General features: G+C 43.4%; 1 protein-coding gene across 3 annotated transcripts in view; it reads left to right on the top strand.

Moving 5' to 3' along the window:
* The first annotated feature begins 4,839 nt into the window (after positions 1–4,839).
* kdm5ba (lysine demethylase 5Ba) overlaps positions 4,840–18,668 on the top strand; it is a 43,143-nt gene continuing 29,314 nt past the window's right edge. Inside the window, exons 1-2 of one of the 3 annotated variants that reach the window (XM_015342246.2) lie at positions 4,840–5,327; positions 17,656–17,733. In XM_015342246.2, coding sequence (XP_015197732.2) covers positions 5,172–5,327; positions 17,656–17,733 — 234 coding nt within the window. In that variant the 5' untranslated portion in view covers positions 4,840–5,171. The remainder of the gene's footprint in view (positions 5,328–17,655; positions 17,734–18,668) is intronic. The other 2 variants (XM_015342244.2, XM_015342245.2) reach the window with 2 other exon arrangements.

Below are 18,668 nucleotides of genomic sequence, written 5' to 3'. Positions count from 1 at the left end.
TAAAAACGTGTTAACAGAGGAAGTGGATGATAGTTTGGGGGTGATAAGCGTCATTTATTGTTCGTTTGTATCTTTTTTTTAAATATCACTTTGTATTTCAAAACTTGATAGGCTACTTGCAGCGCTGTTATTTCCCGGAACAGCTACAGCTGGGGAAGTAGTATCTCCTCTGACAATGCGCGTCCTCCAGTTGGGTTAATTTAATGTGAAATACGTTGATCATTCGCCTTCACTCATAACAAATGCATGGGTGCTGCGATCGACTTTTTAAAATCTCTTTAGGTTCTGCGCTGCGTGCATTCGTCTGTCGTGTCCTGGCGGTATGGTGTTTCATAGGTGTCAGTTTCCTGAACAAAAAACGTGCTCACGCCGTTATCAAGAAAGGATGATAAATCTTTGTTCCAAGACATTCACAGTCTTGGAATCTCGGAAGCATCGCGCTCCCACTACAGTGCTGTCGCACAGAAAAGACATTCGCAGCGCAAGTAACGGTATATTTTGTATAAATTGACGTGGTATGAATTTCACCTTCCGGCGAGCCGACGCGAAGAGACACTTTTCTCCTGTCTCTGTGTAAATTGATTAGCTGTGCGTTTTGCGGGTAGCAGATTATTCGTGAGCTACGTGCTGGCCCTGAACCTGTCCATGGGTCTCCGGCTGGTTGATGCTGAGGGGTCCCTCGAATTCAAGCAACCGCAGGAAGTGGCTCCGTACACAGACTTGGCCCTGCTCTTTTAGCAGTGGTCGCTAAAATCCGAAAACTGTATTTAAAAAAAACAACAAATACTAGTGTCCTCTTCAATATGCTTTTACGCTTTAATACGTAGGTGCCGTGCAGTTGTAAGACTTAACTTAAAGGCTGAAAGAGTTTTATAGCGCCGCCCCGAGAGGATGGGGAAAAAGAGTCTTGGCCGGAGAGACATTTAATCCCCACGATGAACCTTAAGGGAGGCGTTTAAATATACTGCTTTCAAATGTATCCTTCCTTTTTTCTCCTCGCCTGATTATATGACTTCTAATCCTAAGGTGAAGTATCTTATGTAATGCGTACTGTACGAGATACTTTAAATCCTAACGCTTCACGTTTTCATAGTTCCGTTATTTACATGTACCTATTTCTTTCTACAAGCGCTGTAAAGGGGGTAAATCAATACAATTGGGAGATTGTGATGGATAATAAATACCCCTTTAAACGCTGTGAAAAATGTAAAAGTTTTTACACCTGCTGGCCACAGAGATGGTACGGAAAGACGTCATATTTGAGCTGCCCTGCAGACGCGACGGGTTTGTGGCACAACGCCAAGCCCAAAATGGAGTCGGCACGAACACAAAGTATGAGTATATAAACGGAAATAAAATGTATAAGAAATGTCCTGTCTATTAAATATGTGTTCTTACGTTTGAATTATTTTGAGTAAAAAGTACAAACCTTTTTTTTTAAAGAAATACCGGTCAACTGAAAATATTACGGCGTCGAGTTTCGCAGCTGAAACAATGCGTTTTATTCTTTCTCCTGCGTGGAGTCAATTTAGAATTAATCTCTAAACTGCAGAAATGTTCGGATGAGCACAACAATTGTTGTCAGCTGTTGAAAGTTCGGTTTAACGATACGGGGGTGTTATTTTAATGTACTTGAATGGGATTGTGATCAAGAAGTGAGAGGAACGATCACACCCGAGTGGGTTTTCTCTACAGAGTCAAAACCCGTCGATCTGACCGAGTAAGACGGTGTTTAATCTTTCAGTGTCCTAAAGAACAGTGCAACCGGCCGGCCGGCAAAACGTACTCGCATAAGTAGGCAGGGGAAAACGACGCATCTCCCGGCCATAAGCCTGCAAACCAGTCGCCTCCGCTTTCCCTTCCAAGTGAAAGAAAAATTTAATTGGAAACTTTTTTTACGAAGCGCTACAAGTAAAACAACAACAGCAACAGAAGTGAATGGACGTGACCCCCGTAGTTTTCTTTATTGGAAACTCGAGTGAACTTTCCGTGTTCCTGTTTTACTGTACTGCTGTTGTGTTGAGTCATAAAAACGCGATGTTGTAGCGCACTTTGTGGTAATACCTTGTACAGCCTTCCGCAGAATACCTGTTACTCTCCGTTTCACAGTAGAAGAAATCATGTTTCGCATTTTGAGACTGATGTTTTGAACTAGGTGTTATCGTCTCCATATCCATTGTGTGTACACATATCAAGGTTGCTGTTTAGACTGTGAAAGGGCTTTGTGTATTAAGAGACAGACGTATAATCAGATTATAAAATCACATGATATGGTACAGAGGCTTGAACCTGCTTCATATTCAGGTTAATTAAACCCACTCCTCTTCGTCAGGCAGGGAGATAAGTTGATGTGTGATCGCGCCCCGGTCTTTCTCGTGTTTTATCCTGCTTAAAACACCATTGTCTCGCCTGCATGTGTCCTTTCGTCTTCCTCTTTTCCTTTGGGTCCTCTTTGCGATGCTTCCAATAAACTCATCAATCAAAGGATAATTGAACACACCGAGTGGACAGTCACCTATTGAACCCGTTGTACCTACATAAACAGCGTCCGTGTGGCGGACGAATTGTAGCTGACCTCCACCCTCGTTTGAAATCTGGTAAAAGTTACCCTAATTAACGAGAAAGGTAGGAAATTCGGGGTCACCGTTTGAGAAGGTGGCTTTCCGGGTCCCCGACTTCATGCTTAATGAGGCAGCGGCCGTTAAGATTCAGGGTGTGAGTGAGCCGGGGGGTACTCCGGTACCCCGGAGCACGTTTCCTATTTTCACAACACTTCCAACTTCAAGTAGCAGTGTTTCGCTTTACTCGCTGACGAAAATGCCTTTTTTTAATATTCATTACAGTAAAACAACCCCAGTTTTTCACTCCATGGTAGCACCTGATCATGTACAGACAATTTCGTTTTTTTTATGACAGCCACAGAACTGATTTGATACAAGAGGTTTCGTGCTGGTCCATGTTATGAGTTTTGTGTCACAGGCTGCCAAATTGAGACATTTATGAGGCAGGTTTAAGCATACATGAGTGTTATATATATATATGAGTGTTTCTGTGTAGGTTATAGGGCGAAATATGGTGAGTATTTCGATGTGGATGTTTCGGACAACGGCGGTGTGAGCTCGTTGAAGGACAATTTTTTAAATCGTCAGGGAGCGTCTTTTCTAAAGACGTTACGTGTCCAAGATAAAAATTAAGGGTTCATTCTTTTCGTTTTGTTTTTCACACGGAAACGAAGTGTGAATCCTGACCAGTCTGTGTTTTACACATTGTTCCTCGCAGCTTCCTGTTTTGTTGGTGGGTAGTACAGTATTCGCCTATTTTTGGATCTTTGCCTACCTTGTACGTCGGAGGCGTGACCTTATTTTGTATGCAAGTTTTTTATTTGTATAAATCGCCCCTTTATTAAACATGCACTGGAGGGAGGGGAAACCCAACGCACCTTCATGTTGACTTCTGTAAAACAAAAAAAACAAGACAACGTGTTTTCATATTAGGTGCACGTTGTATTTTTATTCCAAACCTTCATTTCGACTTTTTTTGCTTTTAACAATGAATCTCGCCCAAACCCCTCCCTTCAGCTCCCCCCTCCTTCTTGAGCTGCGCCCTATCAGCAACTCCACAGAGTCTATTTAAAGAGCGAGTTCCGGCCACCGTGAAGCTGTCAGCTGAAGCGTATCCCTCCGCCCAAGTAAACATTAATGGCAAGCGCTCAGACTTGTGTTGTGCCCATTCTTTGTAAAAAAAAAATAGTTGGTTGAATTTGGGTGTTTTTGTCACTGAGCTGTGGAAGGCATCTACATTTTCAATTTTCATAAACCCAGCGAGTTAAGAGCATTGTTTCCCACTGTGCTTTTGTGGTAAAGTATGCAGTGGGGGAATTTTAAGAAGGTTATGCATTTAGATTGTCGTTAGGTATTCCATAACAAGGGTTTATTCAAATTGTTCCTCCGCCTTGTTCCAGGCGTCTGGCCGGCCGTTTTGAAGTCTGTGCTTGGTCCCTGAAGACGATGCAATCTGTGGGGAAATGTCACCAAATGAATTATGGAGGATTTAAAAAAAACGGCAGTACCGTCAGTCAACAGTAGAGTTGGGCAGTTTTGAAAAGGAATGGGGTGTCGTGGGATCTAAATTGACCAAAGTCATGGCCGAAACGTTAAAGCTAGGGCTGTAAAAACAATAACAACGACATGGTCATTTCCAGACGGCTTTTCGATAAACGGCTTGTTTCGCTTATTTTTTGTTAAGAATTAAGCACTTCATCAATAAAATAAGAACTAGTCCTTGGTCTTTGTGTTCCCGGGATGTCTGGCACGGTAGTGGTGGCGTCCATATTTGAAACGAACAGGGAACATGTCGGGGTTTTATTGCTGTACTTCAGTCATTTGGTAGTAAAAACGCGATGTTAATCCACACAACACTCGAGTTTCCTGTTCACACACGGGACAATTCATTAAACGGTGCAAAGAAAAGAACACCGAAGGCGGAAGATTGACAGACGTAGAGAATAATATTTCAGTTTTTCTGCTCTCTGTGTGTCTAAGAATTGTATATCGTAGCATTTATAAATCTAGTATTTTAAAGAGCTTTGGAATACAAGACGAAATGATGTTCAAGATAATATGTTCGTGAAGCAGACACTTTTATATAAAACCTGGAGATATTACGCAGAAATGTGGAATAGTCTAAACTGCTTTCCTGAACTTGAAATGTTTTTTTCACATTTGCAGTCTAAAAATTAAATGTTTTTTTTTTAATCGACGATCCAATTAAGCACCCTTTTCCCGGGATATCTGGCCAAGAAATAAGTAAATAAATCGATGGCTCGTACACGATCGAGGCCAAATTGTGAGAATTGCAGGGGACTAGTTGCCGTGGCGGAGGTGGCCGGCGCCTAAGCGCAGGGCTCTGGCTGTGCGCGAGTGTGTGTGCGCGCTGGAGAGCGAGCGTCGGCGAGTACCCAGCGAGTTAAAGGGAAGAGCAGTTGCCGGAGAGTCGGTGGAGCAGACGGTGGATTACGGACAGAGCTCGAAACCAGCGCAGTTTGGATCTGGGTTAATAAGATCGTCAAGGGTTCGAATTGTTCCTCAACCTCCCTTTCCTCCCCCCCCCCTTCAATATCCTCCTCCTCCTCTCGCCACCGACACCCCCCGATCCTGGGAACCGGACCCACCATGATGACCCAGCCGCGGCCCGACGAGTTCATTCCGCCCCCGGAGTGCCCGGTCTTCGAGCCCAGTTGGGAGGAGTTCGCCGACCCGTTCGCCTTCATCAACAAGATCCGGCCTATCGCCGAGAAAACGGGCATCTGCAAAGTCCGCCCGCCGCCGGTGAGTGCGGTCAAGAGAGGTCCAGCGGGCCCCCTGGAGAAAACGCCGTAGTCCTTCACTTTTGTCATGTTTTAGTGGTGTATGTTTGTTTGTGTGTGCGGGGGGGGGGAGGGGGAGGTTTTTTTTTACGTGCATTTGTTTTATTTTTTTAAGAAGTTTTCAATATGGCGGCTCGGGGCTTCAGGGAAGACGGTTCTTTGTGTGTGTGTGTGGTTGCGAAGAGATTCTGACACAACACAGGGACACCAGCCGAAAAAAACAGTTGCCCTACTTCTCTTTACACACCAGGGAGACAAAAAACACGTCCGTGAGCTTCAGGGGAGCTTTATAGTTGCATAAATGCAAACTGATGCCGTGTGCTTTTTAAAAAAAAAGCCCCCTTTTGCTTTCCTGAAGTATTAATGGGTAAACCCATTCAGTTCCAGACCTCCTTTAAATGTCTTAGCTGCGAGTTTGAATAGAAGCCCCCCCCCACCAGTAATAATAAAAAAAGAAACTCAAAACTGTGCTGTCGACGGATATTCACTAAGACACCCAACAGTTCTGGCTGCTGGCGTTACAACTTTCAGTTGCACTGCCGACTAGTCAACGGGTTTCCCCCCCGTCCTCGATTATCGATCCTGGGTGGTTCAAAATCAAAGCCCTCGACGGCCTTTTCTCCCGCTGCTCCTCCGTTTACCTGCCCGGGCGCTGTTACTGTCGTTATAACCCTGAAAGTGTCTAAAAATCCGGGATGAAGTCGCCTCGACCCGAGCAGGCGACGTGGTCGAGTTGCTGCTCATGCTCATTAGCGACGGGACGCCTCGTTTCTGGACGGCTTTAACGAGCGAAGCCCTCGCCTTCTTGCTCCCCGGTTTCTATGGGAGGGGGAGACGGAGGTGGGTCGGTTGTAAGCGGGGCAGCTCCCGGAGAGGAGCTGCTTGTGTGCAAGGAGGAGGTGTCGTGGGGCCGGGCGACAGTCCGTGGAAATCCGAGCTGTTCGGTTCCGTGACGCCGGGGGGGAAGAAGGAGGAGGGGGAGCGGGGGGAGAGAGGGTGTTAATCGTCCGAAAGTTTGAGTCCTTCCCCACTCGAGCCCGGGGGTCGGGGGCCGCGGAGAGGCGACCCGGGCTCCGGCCGGCGTGTCGTGACCTCCGCGCCCCAGCAGGTCCGCCGTTGCCCGGGGACCGGAGCGCCTGGGCCGGGTAGCTGGCTTGGGAAACCCCGGCGGCCTCCGTTCTCCCCACGGGGAAGTGTCTCTGTAGAGAGGGGGGGGGGGGTGTTTTTTAAAACTCGGTTTCCTTTTTTTTAAAAAAAAAACTGACGACGAGCGGACAATTAAACGTGCATCGCCACCTATTCTTCTAATCGGTTTACGTCAACACTGAAAAAATGGGTCAGAAATGTTCTTAATCCCTCCTACTCCGGTGTTGTTTGTTTCCCCAAACTCGACATGTTCGCTGCCCTTCGGGGCCGAGCAGCTCCTGGGGCTCGCCCGCGGGCCGGGGAGAGCTCGGGCCGTGGCGTGCAGCGTGATTTGCGGTGTGGATGTGCTGTTTTTCGGGGAATGGAGAAAGTTGTGTACTCCGGAGGAGTGATCGGTACGTGTGATCTCTCACGCAGGAGCCGGATTCTCCTCGGTGACTCATGATCGAACCGACTAGGAAGTCAAATTTAAAAACATTTGCCTCCCCCTTTTTCAATTGATGTTCTTATGTTTATGTCTATTTTTTTTTAAAAAAAAGGCACCGGAACAGAAACGCAAGCTTTCACTCGTCAGATATCAAACGATATCAAATATCAAGCCCTCCCCCCACCCCCCCCATATCTTTCTATCCCGGTTCTTCGTAAAAGCACAGCCCTTTTAACGCGTTTTGTTTTATTTGGATTAGCAAGTAAATTGACTTGAGATGAAGCATTGTGTTATTTAAATAACATTGTTTCTAACGCCACATGTCAAATTTATATTTATATGTAAATTTTGTACCATATGGTAGTTCGTAACCACGTTTCTTTCGTTTTATTTATTTTTTGGATCTAAAAAGGTCCCGAGTTTCTTAGTGCATATATGATTCCCCTCCTTGAAAAATTAACTTAATTACGTGTAAGAAACTTAATATTCAGCAAATACACCTAACAGGCCTGTTTCTTGGGTGTTGTCCTCCATGTTGGCTTTGTGGTTAGCAGGGGCTCTGGACTGCTCCATCTGGGCCATTTTGTGAGACTACACTGGGATTATTGTGGAAGAATTAAAAGATGTGGATTAAGGGTTTATTTATTTATTTATGAATTACCACAGCCTTTAAGGCTGGCCTCAGAAATGCTTATCTTTGAATCCAGTCGTTTCTTTCAATTGGTGTAGAACTGGTGTGCTTTCAAACATGGCCACTGTAAAAAAATAAATAATTCTTCCACACGTCTGCACCATCAACACTCACCAAGGAGAGAGAGAACCACTGTCTCCCCCCTGATACCCTTGCCCTACTGAGAGCCATCCTCATAATGATCACTCCGTATTTTGTTTGCACCCTTAATTTTCGACACATTCTTGTGTAACAAAAACAAAGAAGGGGTTGTGTGTGCTGTAAATCCTCTTTTCCTCTGCTTTGGGACGTTGGCTTTGAATTTAAAATAAAAGGAAAAAATACTAGTTTTTCCATTGTGAAGTGTTTTTTGATGTATTTTAACAGAAAAGAGAATAGTTTGTCATTATGTCATGTTCTTACTCCTTTGAAGTATGTAACGTGCAAATTATAGTTTTTTTGAGGATAGTTTATATTAAGTGAGGAAGAGGGAAGCATCCGATCCCATTTTGTTGTTCCTGTCTTTAGGCACATTTGCGGGATCAAATATTTAGCTAGTGATAGTCGTTACAGTTATTTAATGTGTGTGGGGGTGTTAATTCTCAGGGGGGCTTGGCTTCTTAGCCATTTCTTGTTTTAATCCTGGTGAAACGAGCTAAGGATTGTACAAGCCTGCGTATATGATGATGTTACTGTACGATTTATGATGCACTGTACTATAGGTTGTGATGTAACCCCACCCTCCATTTCAGAAACCAATTAGTCTGCGTTGATTTAGTTTTAAGAACATTCGGGGAGATCCAGTGCCGTCATTGTCTGAATGGTTTTGCTTGTGGCAGGGCAAAGCTATGAGAGGTTTCAACTACATATGGAGAGCTGTGTCGGATTATTTAAATTCCGAAGGCCTTTTTGTAGTTTACAGCATTTCCCTACAAATTAGAGAGAACAGTACTTTGCAGTATACTGGTGTTAAGTAAATAATACTTGCCTCTTTTTTTACCTTGGTTGGATTCTTTGGTTGAAAAATGTACTATACCGGTGGTCTAAATGTGAATATTGTAAAAAAAAAAAGACATTGCATTGTTTATAAAGCTATGAATTTAAAGAAGTTTTTTGGGGTTTTGTGTGAAAGAATACAGAATGTGCGTATCTTATGGCTCACTGGTGTGGTCACCTATGAAAGCACAGTGACCGTGTTAATAACATGTTTACGCCAGTGTATTGCTTTTACTAAATATGTGAACAGTCTCTAATGTATACAGTTTATTGCTAATAGTCATATTTGTGTGATTCGTAACTCCATTTGTGTGATTTGCCTACTTCCTCCAGTTTGAAGCGTCTTTCAGAGTGCCCCCCAAGGTAAAGCAGCTGCTAGAGAAAACGATCAGATCAGTTGGATTTGCGAGTAACAGGCCGGTTTCACTACTGCGCCCTTTATGTGCATCCTTGCTTCAGTTAAGTTACTGCTGTGGCATGAGGCTCTACAAAGATACCTGCTGTGTTTGGGTCACTGGAATCATTTTGTAAAAAGTAGGCTTGAGCTGTTGGCGTAGTCGGTTTCGTAGACCCCCCCAGCACTACCTTGAGTGTGGCCCACGGTGTGGCGTGGAGTCGGGGGGCTCCCTGTCAGCTGTGCCCGGCTTGTTCCTTCACCTCGTGGTGTTTGCCTGAACTCGGGGTGTCTTCGGTTTTGGTTTTGGACCGTATGCATAGACGCTGGTGCATCTGGTGTTTAACTGTGCAATTTTTAGCATTTGACATCTTTAGTCTAAAAAGAAGAACTCGGAGACTTGGGAGGAGATAAGTAAGAGTGTAGGTTGTGTGTGACAAAAGTTGCACAAGGACTTGACAAGGAAATGTTTTTTTTTCCACCCTATCATTACAGTATGTCGCTTGAAAGTCCAGAGACATACTGAAAAGTTATTTGTTAGTGCCGAAGGAGCTGGATTATGATGTCCAAAAGGGACAGTGGACAGAATTGCCTCCGAGGTCTTTTGTCAAGCTCAGCAGGTGCCGTTTCCGAGTAATGCCTGGAAATGACACGGAAATATTCCGAGGGTAAAGGTGTTTTGGATTTGCATGGGGGTTGTGGCTGTGCAGGAAACCTGCCCAGCTGTTTTCATGGCTAAGCTGTAACTGCTGCTCATCAGTGCCGAGGCGTGTTCAGTTTGTTTTGGCCAATTGGTTTGCTTTTGATCAAATGAATCTGACACCATGGGTCGAAGTTTTGAGGTGATCAGCAGCTGGCTTTTTTTTTCTGCCCTTGTGCCAAAGTTTCGGTCCTGATGCTTCACAGTCCTTGTTAAACCCATGCAGCGTGGTGCCAAAGTGTTATTTTCAATTAGCTTGACACAGAGAAGGAAGGCCAGAGAAACTAGTCGTGTAACTAAATACTGAGGCAAGATCAGCATTTTGGTTCTGAGATAGTGCAGCACTGGCATCAGGCATCACTTTCACTCCGCCAGGCTTGATTGTAAAATGAAATGAAAAAGAAGTGTTGATCTGCCCTTCTTGGCTGCCTACTGAACCCGTTGTTATAATCAGGATATTATTTGGACTCAACTTTCAGCCGGGTTGGGAAAAGATGAAGTGACCGTGGCTTGCTTGCTGATACACAGTGAAAGCTCAACAAGGAAGAGTTAAAGGTCTTGCAGGCTCTAGGAAACTGTACATGACTATTCATCATCACAAAGTTCTTTATTCCTACTAAATAGTTTCAAAATCTGAGATGCTTTCAGGGCTGTACTGTACTCTACTCAAAATGATATATCAAAATAAGTAGGACTGTGCTAGAGTGCTGAGTTGTGGCTTTCGGCAGAAGCGGACAGATTACATCACTGACTCCAACCACAAGCCCTCTGCCACCTGTGAGTGATGGAAGTGGTACAGTTACTGGAACTGTGCATCAGAAATGCTGCTCTCCTGTAAGCGTCTTGAGACCCTGAGCCCATGTTTGCTGTAATAGGAGGTAACAGGTATCTTCCGGTGCTCCTAACAGGAATGGCCAGAGCTTCAGGTCATTAAATGTAAAAAAAACAATTTGCATTCTACTGTGTCCATGATTTAAAATATCTGTAAAACTGATACTGGTGATTTAAGGCTGTCTTTGTGTGTTTATTTGGTTGAGACATGTTCTTACACTGTAGGAGTGTGGTTCATTACAGCAGCTGTGTCTCCAGACCAGTAGAGGTATGGGATCCTTAGTCACCTTCTAGCTCTTTCTCCTGTCAGAAGTCTGGGCTGTTTTTAATCTGGTTTTTGAAGCTGTCCCTCAATCTGAACCAAAGATGAAATTGGCTGTAGCAAACACCCATTGAAAGTCCCATACATTAAAGCATTTCCTTTTTATTGACAACATGCAGTTGTCTTAATAAAGTGCCACCTATCTTATTGAGTCCTGTAGGCTGAATAACTAAAGAAACAGCTGAAAGACTTCACTACACTTTTGCATTAAACTGAAGATGAGCTTGTTGAGAGTGTTTGTTCAGTGGAAAGAAGCTGCAGGCTGGGGGGTTTTGGAACAGCAGGTTTTGCCGTTAAAACTGTGGAAATTAAAGAAAGACCAAGCTGGTGTTTGAAAAACCGAACCTGTCTGGGGCTGTGTTGGGAACAGGGCAGTCCTGCAGGAGTAGTACAGTGAAGAAGCCCTTGGGACTTTATGCTTGTATTTATACAGAAATCCTTTTCATTTTTCTCTACCAAGGCTAAGTTGCTTCTTTCAAGAAACTTGTTTTATTTGATATGACTAGGACATTGTCTGCTGTTTATTCCAGAGATAATCGCTGCTCCTGAACACTACATTCTATGTGAAAGTGTTTCCAATAGGTAATGTTGATGATTCTGTATGGAAATATGTATGCAAATAGACGCATGGTAATGTGTTTGTAAATGAGCACATGACAGGCGATTCACAAGTTAAGCAAGTCTGCAAATAGTCATTGCAGTAAAATGCTCCACCTGAAAAAGGCATGATATATCATGGCCTGATAGGAGAGTTTTTAATTTTGTAAGTACATAGTGATTGCCTGAGAAGATTTAAGCCTTTCATCCAGAACTGTAGTTGAAAGTGGTATATATGTTTAAATGGAGTTTACTTTTTTTATATAAATCCTGGTGGTTTTTGTGGAAAAAAGGCATTCTAATCAATGATTATTGGAAGAATACTTTAATATTAGACTTATAGTAGAAATGCTACTGTTTAAAATTAAGAAACAAATCTTGTTTGTTGACATGCTACTTTCACTTTAAATAAAGATGAAGATTGTTTTTTTATAAAACCTCTGAAAGAAACTTTGGGGGTCCCGGGAGAACTTGATTAGGTGTATTTTTCCATCTTTTTGGGAAACATCAGGGTAATCTTATTTGGGAAACATAATCAGAATATGACTCTAGTGCCAAGTCATCAGGAATATGTAGTCATCAATGGACACTGCTCAGTCTTTAGAAGTCGCAGCCAAGAGCTCTGGTGCTAGCTGCCATAGCTTGTTACCCCTAGTGAGGTCTTGGTGGGTTTCTGTCAGAGTGGGCAGGGGGGTGGCGTGGTAGTTTCTGCTGCTGCTGCCTCAGAGGTGCCGGATCCTGGGTGTTCGATTTTTGCTTGCACAGTCTACCTGTGTGGGGTACCCTGGTTTTGTCACTGCTCATGAAGACCTGCTGCCTGGAGTCTGATGGGGACAGTTGAGCAAAGCCATTCCCACTGTCACTCCATGCCATGTGTAGTTTTGTGCTTGGTACCTCCTTGTGCCCTGTACTTCCAGAATAGACTCTCTGCCACCTCCACGAGGATAAGCGGCGTGCTAATAATGGGTGGATGGATGGATTGCATTGGTTACCAGAGACATTCTGAATTACCCGATTTGATCTTCCGGGCGGGAGCTGCAACTCTTTTGCAAATAAAGGACGTCTTTGGAGAGTCGCCATTGTTATTGAATGGCATCTGTAGGAATCATAGGGCTATCAGGTTGAGATATATAATTCCCCACCCTGTGAAACATGGCTGGTTTATCGAGCCAGCAGTGGTACAGATTAACAGCTGTAGTGCTCGCTGTCTTGTTAACCAAACTTAGCTGTGGGGCAAAAAAATAAATTAATAAGTCCAGAGTCTAGATGGAACATTAAAGCAACTTAATTGTATCCTCAGGTGTGTAACTTATAAGCAGAACTCTTAAATAATAAGAGGACCCATCCTTTCTATAGATTGTACAAGGCAACATTGTAAACTACTCATGATGTAACCGTTGTGAATATGAAAGTTTAAATTTAAAAAGGAAACGCTTGTCGTTTCTTTTCTAATGAGTTCATGGGGTCCATTTCTTGGCTTCACTGTCTTTTGGTGTCCACTATCTTAATCATGAATTGAAGTCCCATTTACTAACTACCAGTAAGGCTCTTTATTCCAGTGCAGTCTACTCTGCACACACATTTGCCATATCTAATATTATACAGTTCTAGGGCAACAGGTTTCATACAATGTTGAAATTAATTTATCAGGCTTTTATTGAAGTACTGCAACCTGAATCCAGTTTGTTTTTTGTGGAAGATTGCTTTTTCCCAGCAAATGTAATCGGTCCAAGATGAATGGACCCCAGAATTTCTGAATCCACAGTGTTTTTTGTCTGTAGGTCACAAAGTAACAGTTGAGAAGGGAAGCGTGTGGAGCTCCTTGGCCATCCATCCTGGATATCTGATTGCTCGATTCTTCCCACCCCCCCCCTTTCCACCTTTATTATTAAAACCTGGGAAGAAACTCGAGCTACAAAGTTTTTGTTTCACATTATAACGTGCCCACTGTAGAGTGTAAAGTGTCCCGGGATTCTGAAGCAACCAAAGTCTCCATCTGGCTCCTGCATAGGAAGCTGAGTGGTTGGAGTCTAGGCCGTTCTTAATAATGTCCCATATTGATGTAACAGCCTCCGAGCTGTTGTCGTGCGTGGCAACCATGTTCATGGCTGACATGCTGCAGTAGCTGCAGGCTCCTGGAGGAAGACCTGTAAAGCTCTCTTCCCTCTATTGAAGTCAGAGGGATTTCGTCTTTGTTCTTATCACTTGCGGCCTCTTTTTATTTTGTATAGTGGAGTTTATGAGGTTGTTGGTGATGGGAGGTATAATACTAAGATGTGCTAAGTCATCCTCTGTAATATTTTGTGTAGTGTTTGAAATTTCAAAAGTCAACATGAAGTGATGTTTGGGCAGTAGATAATGGCTTCCTGTTAGGCTTATGCGTCTACCTCAAGGTGGTGATGGACTTCAAGAACGGTTCGTTGAAAGCCGTAGGGAGTGTAAGCTCCTATCTTAAGCTTTACTGCCCGTTAAGAAGTGTACTAGTAAAGAATACTTGACTTTATCCAAATGCACAGGAAACATTTGGATGTTTTTTAAGGGCAGTGAGCTCTTCTGTAGATGTAGCTTGTACAAACTTGCATAAAGAAGGTAGAAGTAATAGCTTTATTCCATGCTGAAAAAAGGAAGAAAGAAAACGCAACGTTTCGGCCGTGGAGCCTTCTTCAGATGTGAGCAACCTCGCCTCACATCTGAAGAAGGCTCCACGGCTGAAACGTTGTTTTCTTTCTTCTTTTTTTCAGCATGGAATAAAGCTATTGTTCCTTTGTAGCCTACGCATGCTGACGCAGCCGCCCACCTGAACTACTAAAGAAGGTAGAGCTGTGTTTTGAAAACTTGCTGGAGATGTTCAGCTGTATTATTTAACTGCTGCTGTTTTGCAGTAGCAAAACTGATCCAAGGTGTCGTGAGAGATCTTTAACATGTCTTGTATGTTTGTAAAGAGGTCATTTTGTAAGTGTCTTTTTCCATTTAGCTACATTCAAATACTTCATGTTTGCAATCACTACACTAGAAGGCTTTGGAGTGTTGGCTCAGGCTTCAAGACTGTGTTGAAGAGCCCTGTGGATCTGGTAACACCAGTGTTGTCACAGTGATTCTTGCGGAGCAGTGCCTCTGGTCAGCCTGGGCTTGGATGAGAAGCGAAACTGTCGTGCAATGTGAAAAATGTGACTTGCAGTGGTCTGTAGATGGGCTTGGTTTGGCCGTTTTTTCTTCTCTTGATCGAAACGGAAATAGTTGCCTCGCTTGCTGACTTAGTGTTGTGGGCTTTTGTCAACTGCACAAACTGCTGTCTTGACCACACAGGCCGCCCACGGTTTTATTTTTTTATTGAAGGCAGTGCTCTTTTTCTTCTTAAGAGCAAGAGGTGGAGGTGTAAAGCTGCGGCAGTGTTGTAGGTGTGAGCTGGAGGTTTGTTGCCAGGTGTGTCGAGGTTGGAGGACAGAAGGAAGTGTTTACCTGCCAGGCACGGGTCCCACAAGGCCTGCTCCCCCCCCAAGCTGCAGCCGTCTGCTTCCCTAAACAAAGCCCAAGGTGGCTTTTGTCTGAATTTGACTGTTTGGGAAGGGGGGGAGTGCTGCTCTTCATTGGTTTGTGGCCTCTGTCTGTTTTGGTGTTTATTGTGATCCTAATGTTGAGAAGGGGACACTCCTTTATTTGGAGAACAACTAATATATTTGTTCTCTTCTTTCTCTGTAGAGCTCCTTCATTTGCTTTTGTCCCTGATGTTTTTCAGTAGATGTCATAGATCTCACAACTTATTCTGACTTACTTTGACCAAGGTTGTTTGCGTTATTGTAATGTACCTGGTGAATATTGGCCTCTTTTAATCTGAAATTCACGTTTTGCATGTTTGCACTTTTCTGCTATGTTGTGTAAGTTTTGTTTTTGATTAGAATTAGTGGTTTAATGTGCAGAACCTCAGAAGTGCAGTTGCAAAGAGCTGTTAGAATTGGCCCTTTTACCATCATATACTGCGTATACTGAATGTAGTTCAAGCAGGGAGCTGCGTCACCATGCGTAGGCTGCAAAGGAACAAGTAAAGGTTTATTCCATGCTGAAAAGAGAAGAAAAGTACCAACATTTCAGCTGTGGAAAAGTGCGTTTCTTCTCTTTTCAGCATGGACTAAGCCTTTACTTGTTTCTGTATGTATTTATGTTTGTAAGTGTGTTTATATCAATTTCTTTATTTCCTAGAAGGATTAATTGATAGGTATTACTTTTCCTTGAAAAAAATCAGAAGATTGAATCAGAAGATAACTCCTTTGCATGAGATCTAGATTGGTGGAGAATTTTTCTTAGATAACAGACCCTTGACTTCAAATACCACAGGCTAGCTCGAAGTGTTCCGAACCCACCCAGAGCAGAGTTGTCTGACCTGTGGGTCCTTGTCTCTGTGGTTCTACCAACACGTTACCTATATGTGGGTGTGCACTTCCAGGCACTGCTGATGCCTCCTCTCTGCTTATTTGGGAGCAAATGGTCCAGCTCAAGAGGAGGCCTGCAGATGTGTACCGCAGCTCCTGCATGTTGTAAGCTTTGGATTGGCAGTTTCGTCATATGTGGTAGAAGTTTTTTTTTAATGACTTAATATTGTGGAATGCGTTCATCTGATTACTGGAGTTTGGGTAGAAGAACTTCATGGGAATTCATTGAGAGACTAAACTCATTCTTTGTCAGCTGTTGAGATGTGAAAGTGTGTAGAATTGATTTGTATACCAACGGGGGCTATTTCAGTCAGCTGTCACCCAAAATGACTGATGTAATAAAATTAGTGTGTTGCTGCGACTATTTTTCATTGTAGTTTGTTTTAAATCAAGCCACCACTTCAGATGACGCACAGTTTTGTAAATGTCTTTCACAGAACTGAATTTAGTTCAAATCAGAACTACAGATTGTACGCTACTGTGGTCAGTGGAGTCAAAAAAATATAAATAAATCATTTGATGGCACTAACAGAGTGATGCAACAAAGCACACTTGCAGAATCTGTAGAATTCTGATTTCAACCCACAAATTGTTCTCACGATGGCCTGTACAAGGACTATATTAGCATTTCATTAAAAAAAGGCTAAAGGAAAACACTTTGGTTAAAATGGGGAGTGTGCTCTTCCTGTGAGAAAAAATTGTATTTTTTTCTTAATGCACGGGCAAAGAGGACCTTTATAGTATGGAATAGTCTTGATCTTCCTCAAAGATAACCTCACCCAGTCTCTTGGAAAGGATCCCTCCAGAAAGTGATTGCAGATGCATGTGTCAGTGATGTCAGAGACCTTGTACTGTTGTCGCCTGTAAAACCATCCAGCCACCATGGGGCTTCTATTGCCCCTTCACAGTTGTCATATTGCTAGAGGTATCTCAGTCTCTAGGACCAGACTGGCCCTGAGTACTGTACTACTATTCCTGGTAGAAGTCCAGGGGATGATCAGGGATGGATTTTCTTCCTTGTCATGTTCCCAGCGAATGTAATTAATTTTTTTTACTGGGCACCCATTCAGTTCTTGATCCATCTTTTCATCTGTATGTAAAGCTGTTGTCCGAGTAAAAGTTGCCTTGCCTTTTTTTTGATGGCATTAGTTTGCCACTCGCGTGTCCTAAATGACGATTTGTCTTTGAATTGTGAATTTTTAGTCCTCTGAATTGTTGTATAGGTTTTACTTTCTGCATGCTGCATTTATTGGTGATGTACTGTGTTTTAGAGAGGGGGGGGGGTTATCAAGGTTTTTGTGTTTTGTCTCTTGAATTATGATGTAAATAGGACAGAAGAAACAAAAAAAGTTAGCTTTGTACCACTGTCCATGTGTCTATTAATTACAGAAAGCTCTGAATTTCAAAATATATATTTTTATGTAATGTAGCATTTAAATTATACTCATGTAACCTGACTTCAGAAATATAAACCTTAACGGTGAAGTTTACATGTAGCGTAACATGACAGAACCCCTAGACCCTGAGTTTATCAGTAGAAATTAAGTCGTGGCCATTGCAGTTGAGCTTGCTCCATGGGTGCTGGTTGAATATAAAACAAAAACAAGCGATGGAATCTGCAAAGTGAATCTGCTTTAGCTATGCCGCTTTTCTTGGAATTCGAGACTCCGAATGAAGTTTCATGTCTGTGGCAAATAGGTAGGTGGAGCTGGTGCCAGGTTGTCTGTTCAGGATGGTATTGTTGGACTCCACTGATCTTATCCCCTGTGTTGTGTTTCAGGACTGGCAGCCTCCGTTCGCATGTGATGTTGATAAGCTTCATTTCACCCCTCGGATCCAGAGGCTCAATGAACTAGAGGTAATTTTTAACTTGGGAAGGTTTGTTCTAGTTTCTCTTCAATACTTCATCCAGGTTGGAAGCTTTCTGCTGTCTCACTACGACTCGCGCACTGTGGAATGAAGACCTCAGTCGTCCAGCAGGAGGTCCTGTGCGCATGTACTCCTCTGCCATTTGTCCTTCGATGTGCTCCCATGGTGCCTTAGAAGCAAGCTGGCACTGATTGGTGAATTCTCTCACTGATATAACTGCAAGCCCACAGGTGCTGGGAGTCACTGTTGTGTGATGAGCAGAGTGAAACCAGGCTGGACCCAATTCATTCTGATTCCCATCAGCTACCAAGCCAGTTGTGTGCAGCACCCCATGGAGCCCTTGTTAGAATTAACTAACGACTATGCCCATAGTGCTTAAACATCTGAGTGCCTTTACTGACTGAACCACTCAGGATCCCCTATAACAAGAGAGCCCATCTCCAGTCCTATGGGGCTCCTGTCTAGCAGGTCTTATTGGCATTTTAAAATCTCCAGTTTCTGTAAAACAAGAAAATGGCTTCAGTTTGTCCATGTAAGCATACAGTGAGTTCAATTAAGTCATATATTGGGCAGAGGCGCATAACTCAGGTCTCTGGATCTTTCCACCCGGACCCTTGGTTACTTAATGTAGCGCAGCATTACTTTCTTACATGTACTTATCTGTAATTTCTTCCATCTGAGGAACTAATAGCAGATCTGTTTGTATGGGGATGGCTGGTGCTTACAGGCTACAGCATGATGCGTCTCATCACTTCCAGCCAGGGAGTCTATTGTACCCATAACAATACTGGAGCCTAGTCAGAAGAGAGCACCTGTCAAGCTGGGTCAAAGGTGCTGGCTAGAGTTATAGATCAGCAGAAATCATGATTAGATTAGAGTAGGAGCTTTGCATATCAAGTGATAACATGTAGAAAATTTAAAATT

The sequence above is a fragment of the Lepisosteus oculatus genome, chromosome 5 (assembly GCF_040954835.1).
Source record: "Lepisosteus oculatus isolate fLepOcu1 chromosome 5, fLepOcu1.hap2, whole genome shotgun sequence".
Lineage (NCBI taxonomy): Eukaryota > Metazoa > Chordata > Actinopteri > Semionotiformes > Lepisosteidae > Lepisosteus > Lepisosteus oculatus.
The sequence above is the reverse complement of the archived record's forward strand: the minus strand, read 5'-3'. Positions and strand labels throughout refer to the sequence as shown.